Raw genomic sequence first — 18,978 nt, forward strand, 5'->3', positions numbered from 1 at the left:
TGACGGGTCCGGGCCTGGCTTCATTCACATAGTGCATGGTCGAGCTCACTGAATTTGTGTTGGAAAGAATGTTTAATCATAGGTGCCGTAGGAGCTCTGAAATGAAGAAAACAGGAATGGGGGGAGGGGGGTCTAAGGTTGCTAGACGTCCATATGTACGGTTCACAAATGCATGTGCAGGTTGGGATCGCATTGAATATTCATGAATTATTAAGGGACTCTGTGAACTCAGAATGTTGCTTCAGGAGGTGAGGGGAGTTCATGTTCATGTGGCAAAATAGCTCTCTAGGTTTCAGTGCCACTGAGGTGCTGTATTTAATGAACTTTGAATTAAAATTATAAAAATATTAAATTTTTGATGATTATTTTTTATTGTACTATGATTATGTTGTCCTAGGGGGGTACTCCCCATGGTGAAACTGAACATTCATCACTACTGACTAGCTTTAAGCCAATGTTGGCATGTCTGCATATTTACAGTGAAACCTAATTTATAAGACCTTTTTCGGCCTCGATTACTCTCTATACTTTTTAAAGGTTAAATATTTCATTTATAAGCCACACTACTTCAATTACATGACATTTTTATGACACAAATCCCAAATTTTATAATAATTAATATATTTTTTATTATCTTTATTTTGTTACAATATAGTAAAACCTTGTTAAGTCATCACTCTAATAAATCGTCACTCCAGTTAAGTCATCGTTTTTTGTTTTTTTTTTTTGGTCTTGTCCATCTTTCATAGATAACAATGTTATTAAACCTTTGTTTACTCATTGCTAATTTTGGTTAACTCGTCACTATGGAAAAGTCTGAGAGAGGAACGAATGACTTCTATGGCTCCCTTTAAAGAAAGAATTTGATAACAGCATATTGCCATATATTCAAAAATGACCTTAAAAACCTTATACCAAAATGAAACAGCTTAAGTAACAATAGTTTCGCTGAGGAAGTTCATTTGAAACATTCTTAAAATGTTAGGGGCTGTTTGAGCTAAACTTGATTTCTTCATCTACTCCTCCTGATAATAATTGGGTATTCAAACTGAAACAAAATATCTTTGTTAAAAAAACAAGACATTTTTTCTGATGTTGAGGCCTTCTAATGTCTGATTTTCCTTTCCTAGGGCCCCTCAAGTCGTGTGGCGATGTGGACCTTATGTTGGAGATTATCATAGATTACTGATGAATTCCAAATCACTAAAATTAAATGTGTACTCTGTACGTAAAATTAATGTGCAAGAGTTCTGTTGTAGATAAAAGCTAACAATTCTAACAGTTTCTCTGATAAGTCTAAATTAAAAATTACTTGAATAAATCATGCGTAAGTGTACCAGCATATTTCACCATAATATGTTAATATGTTAAATACTAAAAGTTTGAAAAAGGTAAAAAATTTTCTTTTCTATTGTAATCTATAAATTTTGCTCTGTCCGATTGCTTAAAAAGCAGGGTGTCAGTTGTAAACGACAAATTTTCCCAGGGAAGGGATGCACAGATTGGGCAACAAACATAAATCAATAAAACTTATTTTCTCAATCACTTGCAGGTGGTTAGAGGAAAATGACAAAAGGGATAAGTTTTTGAGCATTGTGGGTGGGGGGGGGGGGGTTTTTACTTCCATATTTTTTTGGCTGGGCAATTTGCCTGCTGCGGCATTATGGCTGTGTATTTATATTTTTGTGTTGGGGGGAGAGGGGAAGAAATTATTGCAGGGTATTGCACAATTACTCTCCAAGGAAAAAGGGACCCAAAGTAAGGGGTGCTGATGAATGAGGAAAATATAAAGGTATTGTGCGTGTGTGTTTGACTTTAAAATAGCAGAGCTTCTCTCTTTTTCAGAAATGAACATCCCACACATGAGGCAAAACAAAAATTTCATTCTAAAATACCAGTAATCAATTTTCACAATATTATTTTTGTAATTTATTCACTCTAATCACAGAGATGCCGCTGCACCCTAATTTACCTGGGTCCTGATTCCCTAAATCAGAGGAGTTAAGAGAGAGGGGAGAGAGAGAGAGTGTGTGTGTCGAAAAAAAATTAAATTAAAGTATGGTTCTCTCTCCCCCTCTATCATTCACTGGTATTCTTGTGAACAAATAATTCATTTCTAAAAACATGTTCAACCCAAAGGTTCATTGAAAAAAAAGATTAATTTACCAACTTATAAGTAGGTTCTTATATATTCATTGTCTAGTTTTCCGAATTTCCGGGTATTTGATGCACTATAGTGCGTTGGTGACATCTCTGCTTTAATTAGATAATTTTTATTGAAATTTTCTTTTCATTGAAAGAAAAAAATATTTGCACTCAACCTGGCAGTAGTCTATAGAAGTAAGCAGTCAGAGTGTGGTATGCATGACCAGAATTTTTTCTACAAGATTCTCAATTTGTACAAGGGTGTCTCAGTATCAGGTTTAAAATTTTCTAGGAAGGGTAGGGCTTAGCCAGACGACTCGAAATGACATTGCAATACAGGGTCAGAAAAGCTTTCCTGATATAATAGCATACACAGAAAACACCAGGATTGAAGGACACCACATAAGTGAATATGTGTTTCAATAATAAATGAACATTTACAAATAACAGAGATCAAATAAGATATTCAAAGTTTCATCTATGAGCTGTAATGCGGGTTTCGCATCTCTGAAGCATGGAATTTCAAACAGCATTCTGGAAGGACTAGACTTCAAAAAACAGAAGAGGATTGGGGGAAAACAGCATTATAAATACGGGTAAACCGTTTTACCCACATTTAATGTTTTTTCTCAACTTTCCTCTATTTTTTGAGTTCAAATATCTCAGAGAATATTACACTTAGAAATGTGTTTTTTTTTTTCATCAGGAGAGTCAGGGCAACAACTTTTTAATTGGGATTTTGTGCACATGGGGACTATATAAAAGTTTATTTTCTTATTTTAATAACTATACAACCCCTTTGAACATGAATGACATATTTGAGTACTACACGTTATTTGGATACTTTTTTTAACTGGAAGTATGCCTCTAGGATCAATGGCCTGCTAGTAAAATGTCATGTGCCCTGCTATCTATGCACCCTGTATATTCACTATTTATTCAAAGGTTTCAACACAGCTGACTGATGCAAAGATGAATTCCGGAAAGAAAATTCAGTAAACCCACCCCAATCCTCTCACGTATTGGATAAGCATGCTGCCCCTCTATGCTACAAAGACAGTGAACCTCTCTCTTTAGAGCTCATGTGTGCTGAATTGGACTGCACATGGATAGTCAGACCTAACTTAAGCCAAAGCTCATAGTGCTGACACTTCCACCAGATGGCGACTTATTCTAAGATTCACTCTCCGCTAATCAAATATATGACATCATCTTTGGATAAGTCACCATCTGGTGGCAGTGTCAGCATTGTGTGCTTTGACCTCACTGTCCATGTACAGTCCTGCTCTGCGCACATAAGCTCTAAGGAGAGAGGTTTGTTGCCTTTGTAGCATACTAGTTCGCTCATCTGATAAGTGAGAGGACATAGGTCTGATTCCATGCAAAGGCAGTTGAATTTTCTGTCCTGAATTCATCTTCGCATCAGCCAGCTATTAAAACTTTCATATGATCAGCGGAGATTGACATCATCTTTAAATACTATTTATTTCTTTAATCTGATATTTTATTTTTCAGAATCTAGAAAAGTAAATGGAAATCATAACAATGGTGCCACAGAAACTGACTCTGAGGATTTTTCAGATACTTATGATCAAGTAAATGGAGTAAGTACTTCACAGATTTAGTATTTTAACACATTAATTTGTGTACTTATCAATGCAGAAGTAAATTCAGCATTGGCCTTTGTGTTGAAAAAATAGACTAATAAAATTTTCATTCTTAAACAATAATTGGTTAGAAATGAAACAATATAGAATGTCCTCTAGATTAAATAACATATATAAAGTGCCGAAAACAAATAAAACGTTATTTCAAAAGAGTTATAGATACACCATTCAAAAAATAATGAATCTATACCATACAATCAATCATACAAATAATGACATAAGATCTAATAACAGTATATTCACGTTTTCTATGAATACCAGTCTAGAATTTATATTACAACTACATGATACAATCCATCTGTATGTAAAATTTCTTTGTTACATAAATACAAAAAATATATATATATGCTTTATATTGAACAGTTATAAACCGACCTAAACCATAATAGGCTGTTGCTAAGAAAAATAATCCACGGAGAAATAATGTTGTAATAAAAAAAAAAAAAATTTGTCATCTAACAATTGCAAGAAGTTGATTAGCTTTGTTGAACTTATTGGTTGTTTTTTGCTGTTATTTGATGGTAAATATAATTGAAATTCATTTACATTAAATAAATGTTCCATGTTAGAAGCTTCCTGTAGAGTTTGGTTTTCTTTTTTATAATGCAATAGGTATCTCAAAAAACTACTGTAGGTTATCTAAAACAACTATATATATATTTCTTTGTTGATCTATCTCTCTCTCATCCAACAGGACTTAACTGCCACAATGTGAAAAAAAAGAAAATATCACATTTGCATATCCCCCCTCACATTTCTGGTGTGAAATTTAACTTTCATGAATCACTGTTTTGTCGTATTTTACAAACAAATATTTGTTAGAAATTATTAGTTTATTTTATCACAAAAAATGAGAAACTTTGCCTGGTTTTAATTTATACAAAAATTGCCAGGTTTTTAAGCTCCGATTTCTAATCTGGGTTTTTCACCTTTTATCATCGACAAGGTCCTCAGAAAAATGACCCAGACATGCACCACGAACCTGCTCCCAGCTGACTCAAAACAGTTTTCTAATACCGTTGTTCTTCCATTCGATTCTTCAAGTTTCATGATCTCTTCTACCTTCAAGAAATTTGACTTCCATACAATATTCCAGCCAACAAATATACTCACCTTTTCCCATCTGAAAGATCCTATCTCACCCTCCAAAGAATCTGGTATCTACTTCATCCCATGCAAGAATTGTGAAAATGGATATATTGGCCAAACTAGAAGAAATCTAAATATTCGAGTTCTCGAACACCGAAAGCATGTTGAGAAGGGACGGACAGATAATTCGGCTATTGCCCAACACTGTTGGCAACGTTCACATTATTTTGATTTTGATAAAGCGTTTGTTTTTAAAAAAGCGACACACAATTCTGAATTGAATTTTCTCGAGGGATACTTCATCAGAACATTCCAGAATTTCCTCGTTAATGATGGAAGAAACACACCACCTATTTCGTCAGCTTGGACAGGCTTTATTAACCTCAGTCGTGACGAAACTTTCAACACTTTACAACAGATGGCTCCCCAATTCGCATCCAAAGACCACTCGGACGCAGCAAATACAAAGGCGAACTCTTCGGACGACCAGACGTAAACATCACTCTTCCACGACTCATTCATGTGAATTCTGACCACGAAGTCCTGATGACGGCTCTCCATTGAAGAGCCGAAACGTGTCGACCATTCAACCAATTGAATTTATTTGTCTTAAAAACGTGGCAATTTTTGTATAAATATTAGTTTATTCTTAGAACGAATCCTGAACAGTTGAGATATTTTATTTAATCAGTTGTTATTTGAATGTAGAGCTATCAGTTTTTTTTATAGTCAATTTTTGAAAAATTTAGTTTTAAACTTAAAATTAACATAGATACTGCATGAATTTAAGCACTGCAATGTCCCAAAATTATGTTTTAAAACATTAGTAAGCAATGGATAGACCAAGAGATGGTATTTTCTTCACTATAATTTATTGCAAGACAAGGAAGGAAATTTTAATCATTTTCATTTCAAAGAAAAGTCAACTCATCCCAACCTACTAATAGCTATTCTAAAGGTTATGAATGAGAATTAATTTTCAAAAACTTCAGATGATATATGACTATATGGCATCAAAGTAAAATTTAACTAATTGCTCGAATATTGTCTGCTTAGGGAAAAATTTATTCGAATAAATCTGGCGATGCATTTAGCTGTAATAAAACATAAACAGCGAATTCTTTCCCTGCTTACAAAAAAGTATCATCCTTCACCAAACCCTGTTTACATGAAAAAATTGCAACACGTTAAATGTATTTTTTTTTTCTTTGAAATTGAATCCGCTTGACCAGTTTTTTCCCCTCATAAGGAAAAGAGAGGATACAAAAGTTGTACTTTTTTCGTTGATGTATGCATTATTATTCCTTTTTCCAAATGGAGAAAAACTGTAGTGTCAGGTTTTAGCATGGGTTTTTTTCCCCTATTGCTGATAAAATACTGCTGTCTTTTGTCTCCAATGTTAACGTTGTTCTGTACTTGAATGAATGCCTTAAAGGTACTTTTGCAAAATATCATGTGCCAGTTGATTTCATACTAAATACTGGACACTGGATACTAAGGTTGTAAACTTAAATGCAGGGCTAGAACATTACATGTGTGTCAGACGTGGGCCATATTCAGTGAACCAGGACATAAACAGAAAAATTAGTTAGTTGCAGAGCCTTTGATGCTAACAGTTGTAGACACTGTTTGCTATTTCAAATTTATGCCTATTTTTTAAATATTTAAAATTCCAAAAAATAAGTTTGATCACATTATAGGCTGCAAGCTGAATATGAGGCTTTTGAAGGCTGTGTCAAGTCTGTAGACCACCAGTTTGTGAACCCTGCTTTACGTTAATATCAAAACCATCCAATTCTTCATTTTTTATTTATTTTATAAATATATATATATATATATATATATGATGAAATAGCATATCGAAAATTTTTAGAATTTGAGGAAATCGTGTTATTTTAAAGGATTTTCATCATGAACACATTACCTTGTCTTGAGCAGCCTTCATAAAGAGAAATTCTGTTTATCATAATTCCGGTTATATCAAATTATGTATTTATTCAGGGTCAATCTGAAGCTGTGGTTCAAGATAGTAGTGACACTGGTTATTATCTGGCGCAAAACCACCAGGCAACTAAAGGACCTTCTGTTATTGAAGCACGGGGAGGTGCAGATCAAAGAGTTGTATCAAGAGGTTCTATTTCTCCAATAGCTGGTGGAAACAACAGAGGTAGTCGTGCTCATCGTCGGAATCGGGGTACTTTTTTTTTTTTCCTAAGAATATGTGTAATCATTTGATACATCTTGCAGAAAGGGTTTTTTATTTGTACATGATAGAAAACGGGTAGTCAAAAAAATTTCTATTTCTACTGCATCCATTATTTATTGCAGTAATTCAGAAGACAGAGCTACTTCTTCTCACTGGATCAAATTTAAAATGGTCAGCACGTATTCCTAAGAGATTGTTATGATCTGTCCAGGGAATTTGTTAGTGTTAGTAGATATCCATGCCCGACCCGGGATTCGAACCCAGACCTGCACAGTCAGAAGCTAGCTCCCTAACCACTGGACTGGCAGGCAGCAGGGCTGGTCTGATTAATCGGAGTTGGTTAATTGATCAATTCTTAATCGCAGTTAAAAATTTTAGTCTAGTTAATCGACTCCATCTGATTAGAATTTGCATAAAAAGTTTTTAATTTAACTTGATTTTTTTTTTTTTCACCGTTTTTAATTTTAACTTGAAACCAGTAAGATGTCTTAAATAATCTACCTTTGTATATCATTTTGAATAAGCAACCAAATTTAAAAGTATTTGCAAACCTGCCAACTCTCTGGATTTAGGTGGGAGACTCCAGATTTCTCATTCTTCCTTCCACTCTCCGGATTTGTTAAAATTTCTCCGGATTTTGGCAGAAGATTAGATTTTATACGAGCTTTCGCGTTGTAGTGACGTGAATGACTGCTGTCGTCGTTAGGGAAAGCACCCATAGAGGACAGCCGTGGTCATTTCCATCAAGCAGCCATAGAAAAGTCTTGGTGACCGCATTTAAGCAACTGGCAAAGATGTGACTTTGTTTACATAATGTTTATCGTCGATCATTTATCAGGGGTATGACCTTGGTTGCCGAAATTCCCGTATAATCGTTATTGTATTCCATTAACAGCCATGCGGTAAACACAAGTTTTTTCGTCAGCAGCTTTGTATTTTGAAGTTTTTAAATTGTTCCCTTCAATTAAATATGTCTTCAGGGAAAAGATATCACTGATAGCATCCACCAAAGAAAACTTATGTTTTATGAACAGTATATGTAGATGTGATTTCTCTATTCTGTATGGAAAGACTGACATGGAATTATATTCTGCTCGTGGGGAAATGCAGAACCTGCCTTAGGGAAAGGAATGTAACTTTTTCTTAATTGATGAAAAAAAATTTTGAAATTTTTTTTTTGATCGAGTCTATGAGTGCCGGGGGGGGGGGGTACCCCCTTCTGGAGAATCTTCGGGTTTCTGGATTCCAAAAGTTGGCACGTCTGTATTTGGATCAATATTTTGATAAAATTTTTCGTCATGTGAAAATACAAGTCAAGTTAATGAAAACTGATTATTTCAGTTTCGAATTGAGTTTGCTGGGAATTTCAGAACACAAGACCAAAATTTATTGTCTCCACTGTGAATAGCAATTTCTCGTATTCTTGGACGTATCAGTTCCTCTCCACACAAGAACCATTTGGGAGAAGTTTCTAGGATTAAAAACAACAGTCAGGGCCATGTTAAGAACATCATGGTCTTCTGGGTAAATAGATTTTTCTGATGACCCCCCTATCTGACTAGAAATGCGTGTCTACCAATTCACGTGCTTAATCTCAAAAATCTACAACAGATCTCTATCATGAGGCCCCTCTGCACTTCAGGCCCTCGGGCTGTGCTTGCGTGGGCCCATGCATTAAGATGGCACTGGCGACAGTATGATCAAAAGTAGTTTCAAAATCAGTGACTAACCTAAAAAAACAGTTTTAAAAATTCGTCAAGATCTAAGTGGAAGAAATTCGAGGATTGACAAATATATATTCAGCATATTAAATTGCTTAAAGCAGGCAGTCTTAATTTTTTAATCTATTCATATATTAGTTTACATCTAGTGAATAGGTGCATGGGGGAGAGAGAAATGAATAAAATATATTTTTTCATAGCATCAATTTAATATTTTTAGTTACAAAAATTATTTGATTCCAATTTGATTAATCAATTAAAATATTTTGATTAACCTGTTAAAAATTTTATTCGATTCCCCCGCACTAATATTTTTCATGTAAACTATTATTATGTGCATAATAAGTATGCATAGATCGCATACAAATACAGAATTTTTTTGTAATCTTAGGTGGAGAAGCTTTTGCATTTCATAATCCAAGCTCTTCAGCAAATGGAGGGGGAGGTGGACGGAGAAATGGTGATAATCTTGAATCATCCACAGATGTTAGTGAACAACTGGCCTTTGCTGTAATACGCTTGCAGCATACAATGGACCAGGTTGTCAGCCGATTAGATTCATTGGAAGCCTTGTTGCAAGAAAAAAGTCATAATTCTTGTGTAAGCATGAAAAGTGCTGATATTATTCTTGTAAATGCTTTTTATTTGTTATGTGTAATGCAACTTTATAAGACTTATGCTTATAAATTGCATATTAATGCTATTTTCAAATTAATGTTATCAAATAAAAAGTTTGATTGGAAAATAAATGTGTAAAAATTATTTCAGGTGTCCACAGTCAAAAACTCTTTTTCATCAGTTTTCGGAATACCCCCAAGGGCTGCTATTTTAATAGTGATATGGCCTTTCATTGCCAATTGGCTGCTTCATATAATTCAAAAAAGACGTCGTAGGTGAAGTCATTGTCATACTCTTTTTTTTTTTCTTCTTTGTTTCATTATCAATGGAGTGATTTCATTATCATGGATCATCAATCAGTTTTAAATGTTTTATACTTTTTTCTTAAATTAGTGGCTGACTCATTGTAACTAAATTAATTGTTTTTAAAATGAAAATGTTCTTAATTTTCACCTTAATTAAACATGATGTACAACCAATAAAAGTATGTAATTCTCTTCAGAACATCAAGTGCACTGAAAGCCAACACCCACAGATCGATATCTTTGTACGCCTTTAAATTATCACCCAGGAGAAAAAATCCAAAGTAATAAAAACTCTCTGCCCACCATATTTACAATTATCTTTACCATATATGAAAGGGATTTTTGCCCTTATCAGCAAACTGCTCTAACAACAATGAAAAAACTGTCTACAAACCAACTTGAAAAATTTGCAGTTTGCTAGGTCTGTTAACCATGTTAGATATCAACTAACCTATGCTGCAAAAAATTAGAAAAAATTGTGGATGTTATAGCCTGGGTTCCATATCTGCAGAACCCTTTAGTGGCTACCAACCAACAGGACAATGTGATCACATAGTGAGGCCAATGTCTGACATCTTGATGCCTAGAATGTTTAACTTCTCCCTTGGCATGATCTTTGATCAAAAGCCTCCGATTCCAGATTGAGGAGTGAGTTGTCTAATAAGAACCATCAGTAGCGACAGCAGATTAACTTAGAATGCATATAGCCTAGTGCAATGGAATATATTCCCATGATGTCATCTAGAGTCTCTTTGCCTCTAAACATAGCAGCATTTATCCATATCCCTGAATGGCCACTCGTAATACTCATCACTATCTATTCTTGATGTCTGAAGTATCTACAATTTTATTCATTTGAGCCTTGTGCTGTAACGTATTTAAAAGACTCAGTTTGGGCTTTGTTATCTTGATGATCTCAGTTTGGCTTTGTTATCTTGATGATCTCAGTTTGGCTTTGTTATCTTGATGATCTCAGTTTGGCTTTGTTATAATCTTGATGTTGCAATTTTATTGACCAGCAGTTTTTTCTTTTTTCATATTTGTACTTTGACATGTTTTTCTACTGTTTAATTTATGTTATGAATTTATTTCAGGGGGCTCTGAAAATGATCCTGGTAAGGTTCTTCTGTATGATTTGGTGAACTATTTTTGGAAACATGGGTGGTCATTTGACATAGACACTGTTGTGATTGATTTAGATCCATGAATATGAAAATATAACATTTCCAGTAAAAATATTCTTTTTGTCAAATGAAACTCATTGAGTTTTCATTCAGAATGATTGCTTATTAATGTTATATTTTCTGCAATTCTTTCTGAAAGTTGTGATAACTAAGCTAAGATCATTTATTTTATTTTTTCATCGAAGAGAACTGTCTTTTTTTTTATGAGAGCATTTGATAGTCATGAAAGTGTAAATGAGGTTTATGATTTTATTGTGTACTATATTTGCTTTCTCTTTCAATTTACTGTATCATATGTAAACTTGAAGCATGCTGATGGCGTCAAATGTTATGTAAAGGCAATATTTGTATAATTTTATTGAAAAATTTTACATGTTGAAAATTAAAAAATATATATATTTAGTTTTATTGCTTTTCATTCACTTGAATCTTGTCAATTTCAAACCAATATAGTATTTGTAAGTAGAGGATTATATATTGTTTTTGAGCACTCCTGATATTGAGTTTTGTTTTTTGGCCGCTAGGCGGCTCCTGATCTATTGTTTGAGCTAGATGAATTGTGGAAAAATTAAATATAGGTTCTAGTAATCAGAGGATGATCAGCACAACTGAAATGTTGTTTCGATTCCAGTATTAGTAGAGTGTGAAGATGGTGTATTATTTGAAGGAAAAAAAAATTTTTTTTTTTTTTGGAACACCACTGATTGGGTGAGAGTACAACAATGACAAGATGCTTCTAGAGCAAATTTAACGTCAAGAATGGTCTACATCAGAATGTGACAAAACAGTTGTTCGAGAAATTCTAACGAACTGGTAGTGTTACAGAGGATTTTGTAGGGCAGTGGCAGTCTGCCATGACTAGTAAACATTCACTCCGTTCAGAATATTATCATATGTCCAAACAGATCGGCCTACAAAACTGCAGTTGCATGCTTATTGAGCAAGTCATCAACACACAGAATGCTATGAATTGTTGCCTCGTAATGTTTCCATACAATTCTCAAACACAGCAGCCACTTCTGGTAGTATAGATATCAAATTGTATCGTAAATATCGAATTGTATCGATTCTGGCTGTGCTTGAACCCGTGCTAGAATGTGAAATCCCATTCCAATAAAGACTTTGGAGAATGTCACCGTTAATGTCATACTTGACTGTCGATTGAGACGTGGTTGCAGCTGACAGTGGATATTTTAAGAACATCTGGATGTGATTCCAATGATTGACATAGTGCCATCTGTTGGTGAGAAATTATGTACTGCCCAAAAGAAAGCAAACTAAAAAAAATTCCCGCCTTCGCACATTTATATTCTGCAAGAAAGACTTGAATATTGTCACCGTTTTCTTGCTATTCAATTTTGAGACTTCCTGTACATATGAGAGGGAAAGAGAATACATAGAAGAAAGATATGGTTGATCACAAAAGAGAAATCTACTGCACTCATCCTTTTCTCCCTTTCTATTTCTAGCATGCTAGCAAGGTAACCAGTTTTTGAAATTTATCACATATACTTCAAATACATGTCATACCAATTTATTGCCAAAAACCTTTACGTGAAGGGATTGTATTTTTTCCAACTAGCTGGGAATAAAGGACCGAGGCAAATCGCAGGGAATTGAATTGTATTACACGAAAACAAAAAATTTTGAACATGAGAAAATATGTGAGGTCAATATTTTTATTTAGTCACCAAATCTCATTATGTAATTTGCAAGTAGGGTGATCAGATGACCCATATTTCCCCGAAGTTTTGGCTGCCTTGATATTTTCTATAGTCTTGTAGTTTTAAGAAAGCCTACCTAAACTTTTATTCTTTACTGAAATCAAGGATTAAAATTACTTTCTCACATTATAAATATTGTCATAGTTATAAATCAAGGCTGTAAGGGTCCGCCCCCCCCCCCCGAAATGTTGGAAAATGACTGGTACATACGGAGAATAACATGCTTATATCTATTGTTCTATCACTTTGGTCCCCCCCCCCCCCGAAATAAATATTTGGCTACAGGCCCGATATGAATGATCACCTCGTTTGTCATGTTGAAAGTTTTTCATGGAATTCATTTTAATCCACTGTGATTTGCAGTGGTAAGTTCTTCGGAACGTCCCGTATTTCACAGACCTATTTTTCCCATAAAATTTGGCTCTTGGGAGTGGTTTATCACCTACTTTCTGCGTCTGTGCCTGGCCTAAGGTTTCATTTTTTAAATTTTTGTTGTTATATGTTGTTTTAATTAAATTCAATTCGATAAGTAGAAAGGGTCTCACTCTTGGATGAGGGTAGAGGCCCTGGATAAGACTGGGGGGCGAGAAGAAAATGAGATTCAAATGGGGCCTTTTTTGGAGTGAAAATGGTTGAGAATCACTGCTCTATAGAATGCCAGCCAAGCCACACCCGTTTAGCCGCCGCGCGGTCGTTTGGTCATAGTGACGGACTTGCATCGCGAGCACTCAGGTTCGTGCCCCCACCAGTGACGTTGGTTTACTGTGGTTCCCAACTTCGTGGCGTGAACGCGAGTTGATCTCCCCGTTAAAAATTCTGCCACAAAGAGCAACAGTCCTACAAGGGTACAAATATTCAATCACTACACTTCACTCCTAGTTTGAAAATACTCAATCAGACTGTTAGGTTATAGACATGCACACTTCCGGCACAATTCATTCGGTAGTAAATTGTACGTGCCGATAGACCGGGAAATTGTGCTCGGTTTAAAAGAAAGCCACACCAGTTTTTTTGAATCTTGCATACTGTTGAAATTATACTTTGGTCTTATTAACTTTACAGCGGCAATGGCAATACATCTCGCCTAACTTGATGCCTTGTATTTTGGCAATTCCTAGATATCTTGCTTCCTTAAAAACCCTTTTATTTGTGCAATGCCGAGACCAAACACACACATTTGTAACGATACTTCACTTAAGAACATATTTCCATCCCCCCCCCCAGCCTGTCAGATTAACTGTCCGGAGGGCGGAGTCAGTTTTTGTTTAAAGTTTGATAACAGAAGAAGAGTCTGTTTTTTTTTCTTTCCCTTCTGGATAGTGTAGGAGTATGCGTTGAGTATAAAAGATGGAATATTAACAATAGAAAAAATATAATATTTTTCTTTCCCCTTGGTGTTTTTGAGTTGGGAGGAAGCATGGAAGCATTTTCACTTTCATAAAATCGGGAAAAAGTTATTTCGAACCGAAAGTATACAACAGGGCCGTAACTAGGATTTTTGCCGCCCGGGACAAACATTATTTTGCCGCCCCCACAGCATTAAAATTCGATAATTTGTAATGGTGTTCTTTGTTCCCACCTAAAACTACTGCCTTCTAAATTTTGCCACCTGGGGCAGTTGTTCCCCCCCCCGCCCGCCCCCTCTAGTTACGGCCCTGGTATACAAGGAGTAAACAAAATAAATCATGCCACCGAAGAGGGTACTAGACCAAATGCGAAGAGATACCGAATGAATCACATGTTCACCAACATTTACCCCTTCACGTACAAGCTGTTGGCGATAAATTTGAATGATCTGTATCACACGTATAGGTGATAAATATGGATGCCTTAATCGCATGTCAAAAAATAAAAAAAAAAGCGATAAGGGTGAGGGAGGAATATATATACATAAACACAAGTTCAGACAGTATATAATTAGATAAGAAAGTTACAGAGAGATAAGAGATGTATACATAGTACCTTTTGCTTTTTGATCATTTTTGTCGCACCACAGTCATTTTCTGCACACTTTTGCTTTTTCGCCCTCACCTATGTGTTCTCTTTCTCCTTTCTCGCTTCCATTTACAGGGTGATTCAAAACGCAACGTACAAACTTTTAGGGAAGGTAGAAAATTATGGCAAAATGCCATAAATGCCTTTTTTCTAATATTTTCAAACTTTTTGGTAAAAATGTTTTTTTGAAATTTTCGTGCCGTGTGTGTGTACGTGCGTACGCGCATGTGCCTATTTTAACATAGTTTCAAGTTTATTAGTGAATTTCAGAGGTCATAATCTGTAAAACTTGGATATTTTGGGCATTGAAAACTTCAAAAGAATTTATATTTTTAAAATTTTCCAACTCTCAGTATTAATTATTATCAGAAAGTCCCCCCCCCCCCTCCATCCCATTTAGACACAAATAAGTGATCTGAGAGATGAGAGATTGGTGTTGCCATGCATTAACTTTGCTTTGGCCAGATGGTGTTAGACGTGAATGATTTTGTTTCTGTTGGACGCAGCCCGTGCTAGAAAAGCAGAGGAAAACTAGAAGTTTTTGTTTCTCTCCCCACGCTTTATATAATATGTCTCGCTCAGGCATTGGACTGCGTTGTATGTGTATAGCTGACCGATGGCTGCTTCTCCAAGAGGTCATGAATTGACGTCATGGCTCACACTAGGCGGAGTAGGAGCAGACAGGGCCCATGTTGTTTTGATTTGATTTATTTTTTTGTACCATAAATGCACTGCATACAACCATGGCTATTTATTAAACATACATACAGCATGCTTGCCCGGTATGCAAGAGGGCCTGGGTTCGAGTCCCGGTGGAGACGTGATGACTTTTCTTTCCGAGCTCACCTCAGCATAATATCCGGAAAATAACTGTTTCCTTGATACATACAGTATTTAATATTCGATTAAACTGACTAGAGTGGCCTTCAGAGGCGTTTGGCAGATGCGACCACATAGGGCTCCGCGCTTGAAGGGACCCTGTGTTTACCCTCATACGTGGTAATATTAAAAAATTAATTTTTTTTTTACAAAAATAGAACAAGATAGTCATGTTTCAACTATGAAAATGATAATGATTATTCCAAATAATGCAGCACACACACAAATAAACGAGAATTATTGAAACTCGAAGGAGCCCCACAGATCATTTTCTCTACCGGCTCCACGTCTGGTAATGGTGTTACTGGAATTACCCTAATCCTTGAGGATCTATAAACATTTTATTTTGGGCTGGAAATAAATTTAACTTATATAATAATGCAGTTATTACAAACTATAATTAAAGCAATGGACGGATTAAGTGCAACCAATTTTTCAGCTATGGTTTTTGGACCCTTATATATATAATACCGTTTTTAGTTATTTTTCTTCCTTCCAAAAATTATGAATGCCTTTTCTTAGTGCCTATTTTAGGCATTTTAGTGCCTTTTTGCCTGCCTATTTCTACCCTTTTTAGTGCCGAAACTTCCGGGCTCTAATAATCACATAGGAAAGCATGGTCAGAAATGAACAGGTGGCGCTGTACGGACATTTGGAAGTAGATGGATTGGGCATGGTGGTCCTGTCGCATGGCCCCCACATCCTCTTGATTTTTTTTCCGGGTGCCTTGAAGGCCATTGTTTCCGAAACGCCAGTAGATACAGACATGGACTTAAAGGCACGAATTGCCATCGATGCTGCTACGATCCGCGAAATGCCCAGTGTCTTTGAAAATGTTCGGCAATATATGCACCGTATCATGCGTGCAATGCCAATGGGCGAAATTTTGAACACCTCCTCTGATGTTTGCAACTACTATGTACTCTTTTTTGAGTAATAAAGAGCTTTACACTTTATGGTGACCATATGTCCCGTATTTCCCGGGACAGTCCTGTTTTTTTCTGTTTTTCTGGATGTCCCGACTTTTTCGCTAGAATGTCCTGGTTTTTCACGTATTTCTAAAGAAGCCAACTCGACTTTTTCTTCTTCAAATCAATGAATAAAATTACCTTCCCAACTCAGAAATTATGCTAGAATAATTATGATTACAAATAAGAATATTCCTCTCACATATTTATGTTTTTATTTTAATTTACTGCAATGAAGTGGTGCTTCATTCGCTCCCGATTGGCGACTTTTCCGTGATTTTAGCACGAGTTGGCGACTTTGCTTACTTTTGGCATCATTTTTGGCGGTAATTGGCAATGTCCTGTATTTTCCCGTATTTCGAAGCCTGATTTCCCGTATTTTTCTCGAGCAAATATGGTCAGCCTATTTACACTGCTTTCTGTACTATGTCCTTACTGTGTCTTTATGTCTCTTTATCACTCGAGGGTAACATTTCCGACCATCATATGTGATTATGATTCCTAACAATGTTCTCTATCTCTCTCTCTACCTCCCCTCCAAGTTTGTACGTGGAGTTTTGAATCACCCTGTATAATAGAAGGATTAATTCTGAGAAAATGCATTGCACTATGGGGGGAAGCTGAGGAGAACAGACGGGGAAAACGCACACAAAACTTTGTTTCATAGGGTCACAATAAGCTTCGCGATAAGGATCAGGGTCGAAGAAACAGCAGCTGGATTTAATTTATTCGAAATACATGTGGACGCGATGTTACGCCCCCTGATTGAAACCAAATAAGAACAAAGACCAGATGAAGCGAAGCGATCGAAAAGTACGCTGAAAAAAAAACCAAACTAAGACCGGATGAATCATGCAACGAAAAATAACGTAAAGGAATTCAAACCGGGAATGAATCAATCATGTGACCTTAAAACACGCTAAACAAATATGTACTAAAGGAGATTGTATCAATGATGTGACCATAAAGGACGCGAAATCAAATGCAGTAGGATCTCCCAAATCCGGAATCCTCGAGGCTCCTAGGCGATTCCGGATTATGAAACCCCTTTTGTTTTTTCCCAAGTTTTTACATTCAAAGCAGTAATATACCTCTTTGAGCGCTTTAGTTCATTTTCCTTTGAAAAAATTAATAAAGCAATATTTTCTGATTTGCATTCCTTTACTATGTAGTTATCCATAGAAAAAGAAATTCTTTAAAAAAAACCTATAGTCACATTGTTCAGATCCGAAAAAAAACCGAATTTTTTTTTTTCGCCGAAGATCGTAAAAAAAAATGGTAGATATATTTTTCGATTTCTTCAAACAATATTTGTACTAGTGAGTTCTACATTCTAGCTTTTTCAAAAGTTCAACATTCTCACTTATACATAAATCATGTTTCATGATGTTTCCGTTTGCAGTTTGTCTGCTTCATCATTTGGCGTTTGAGGTGTGTTTGCAGGCCCGTCATTTGGGGGGGGGGGGACCGGCTTTTGAAAATACACTAAAAATGATATATGTATGCATTGAGTACATGTCTTTGCCCCCCCCCCCCCGGAAAAAGTTGAAATGGCAGCCCTGTGTGTGTTTGAAAATTCCTTTAGATCAGAGGTTTTCTACCTTTTTCTAGTCGCGAGCACTGACTTTACCCATCACCAAAAGAAGAGCACCTTTACGACAAGTTTGACATACGAATGCATGGAATCAAGATGATTTCAATCTTGAATGCAATTTGTACAAGGTGTTTAATTGGAACGGGATCAAGTGCGCGACCACCAAATCGGACATGAGAATCGAGCACCATGGTGCTCGCGAGCAAGGACCTTTGCTTTTGCAGCGCTGAGAAATGAAATCAAGAAAGAAAAAAGTGTGTGTGGTGTGTGTTTCTCTTTTCTTTTGATCGAAGCTGACTTTCTTATTAATCACATTCATTGAGACACACAGTTGCCATCGTTGTTACCCAGAAGCCCGAAAATCGCAGTTGACACCAAAAATAGGGGCACAAAAAATAAAATGGTCGATATATTACAAAAGGCCGAAACAGAATTTAGGTGCATTGAAGACATCAAAAGTCCCCGGTTGGAAAAAATAAATTCGGCCGAAGTGCCCAGATTTAGGAGGCTTTGCTGGGTGCAAACTGAGACTGGATCAATTGTGTTACTAAAGGACACTGAACAATATGCAACCGAGAAAAAAGATGTGTCATTTTTGATAAAGTTTAATGATTTCCAGTGTGGCAGTTATAATGCGTATCAAGGAAATTTCAAAACTGCTTAAAGAATTAACACGAGGCTCATTATGCAGCAGGGGCTCCCAGGGTGGGCCAAAATGTATTAAGACCATAACAATTAGATCTGCTATAGGATTTCCGGAAAAAATTAAGTACTATGTAACTTGATTAGCATTCTATAATCATCCCGATTTCAATTGTCACACAAGATATTGTTTAACGGTTCCCGGGTTTTTCTCAATCCCGGAAAAGCGGAAATAAGAGTG

The 18,978-nt window shown here is 35.9% G+C and overlaps 1 protein-coding gene across 4 annotated transcripts in view; it reads left to right on the forward strand.

Moving 5' to 3' along the window:
* Positions 1–11,337, forward strand: part of LOC149065476 (acyl-CoA-binding domain-containing protein 5-like) — a 65,219-nt gene extending 53,882 nt beyond the window's left edge. For 2 of the 4 annotated variants that reach the window (XM_089253968.1, XM_089253969.1), the window contains exons 6-10: positions 3,661–3,749; positions 6,903–7,095; positions 9,220–9,428; positions 9,597–9,721; positions 10,846–11,337. In XM_089253968.1, the coding sequence (XP_089110094.1) occupies positions 3,661–3,749; positions 6,903–7,095; positions 9,220–9,428; positions 9,597–9,721; positions 10,846–10,855 (626 nt within the window). In that variant the 3' untranslated portion in view covers positions 10,856–11,337. The remainder of the gene's footprint in view (positions 1–3,660; positions 3,750–6,902; positions 7,096–9,219; positions 9,429–9,596; positions 9,722–10,845) is intronic. The other 2 variants (XM_089253966.1, XM_089253967.1) reach the window with 1 other exon arrangement.
* The last annotated feature ends 7,641 nt before the right edge of the window (positions 11,338–18,978 follow it).

This window comes from Pholcus phalangioides, unplaced genomic scaffold (assembly GCF_987345545.1).
Source record: "Pholcus phalangioides strain wild (caught in Gottingen) unplaced genomic scaffold, Ppha-v1.0 ptg000039l_1, whole genome shotgun sequence".
NCBI classification, from domain to species: domain Eukaryota; kingdom Metazoa; phylum Arthropoda; class Arachnida; order Araneae; family Pholcidae; genus Pholcus; species Pholcus phalangioides.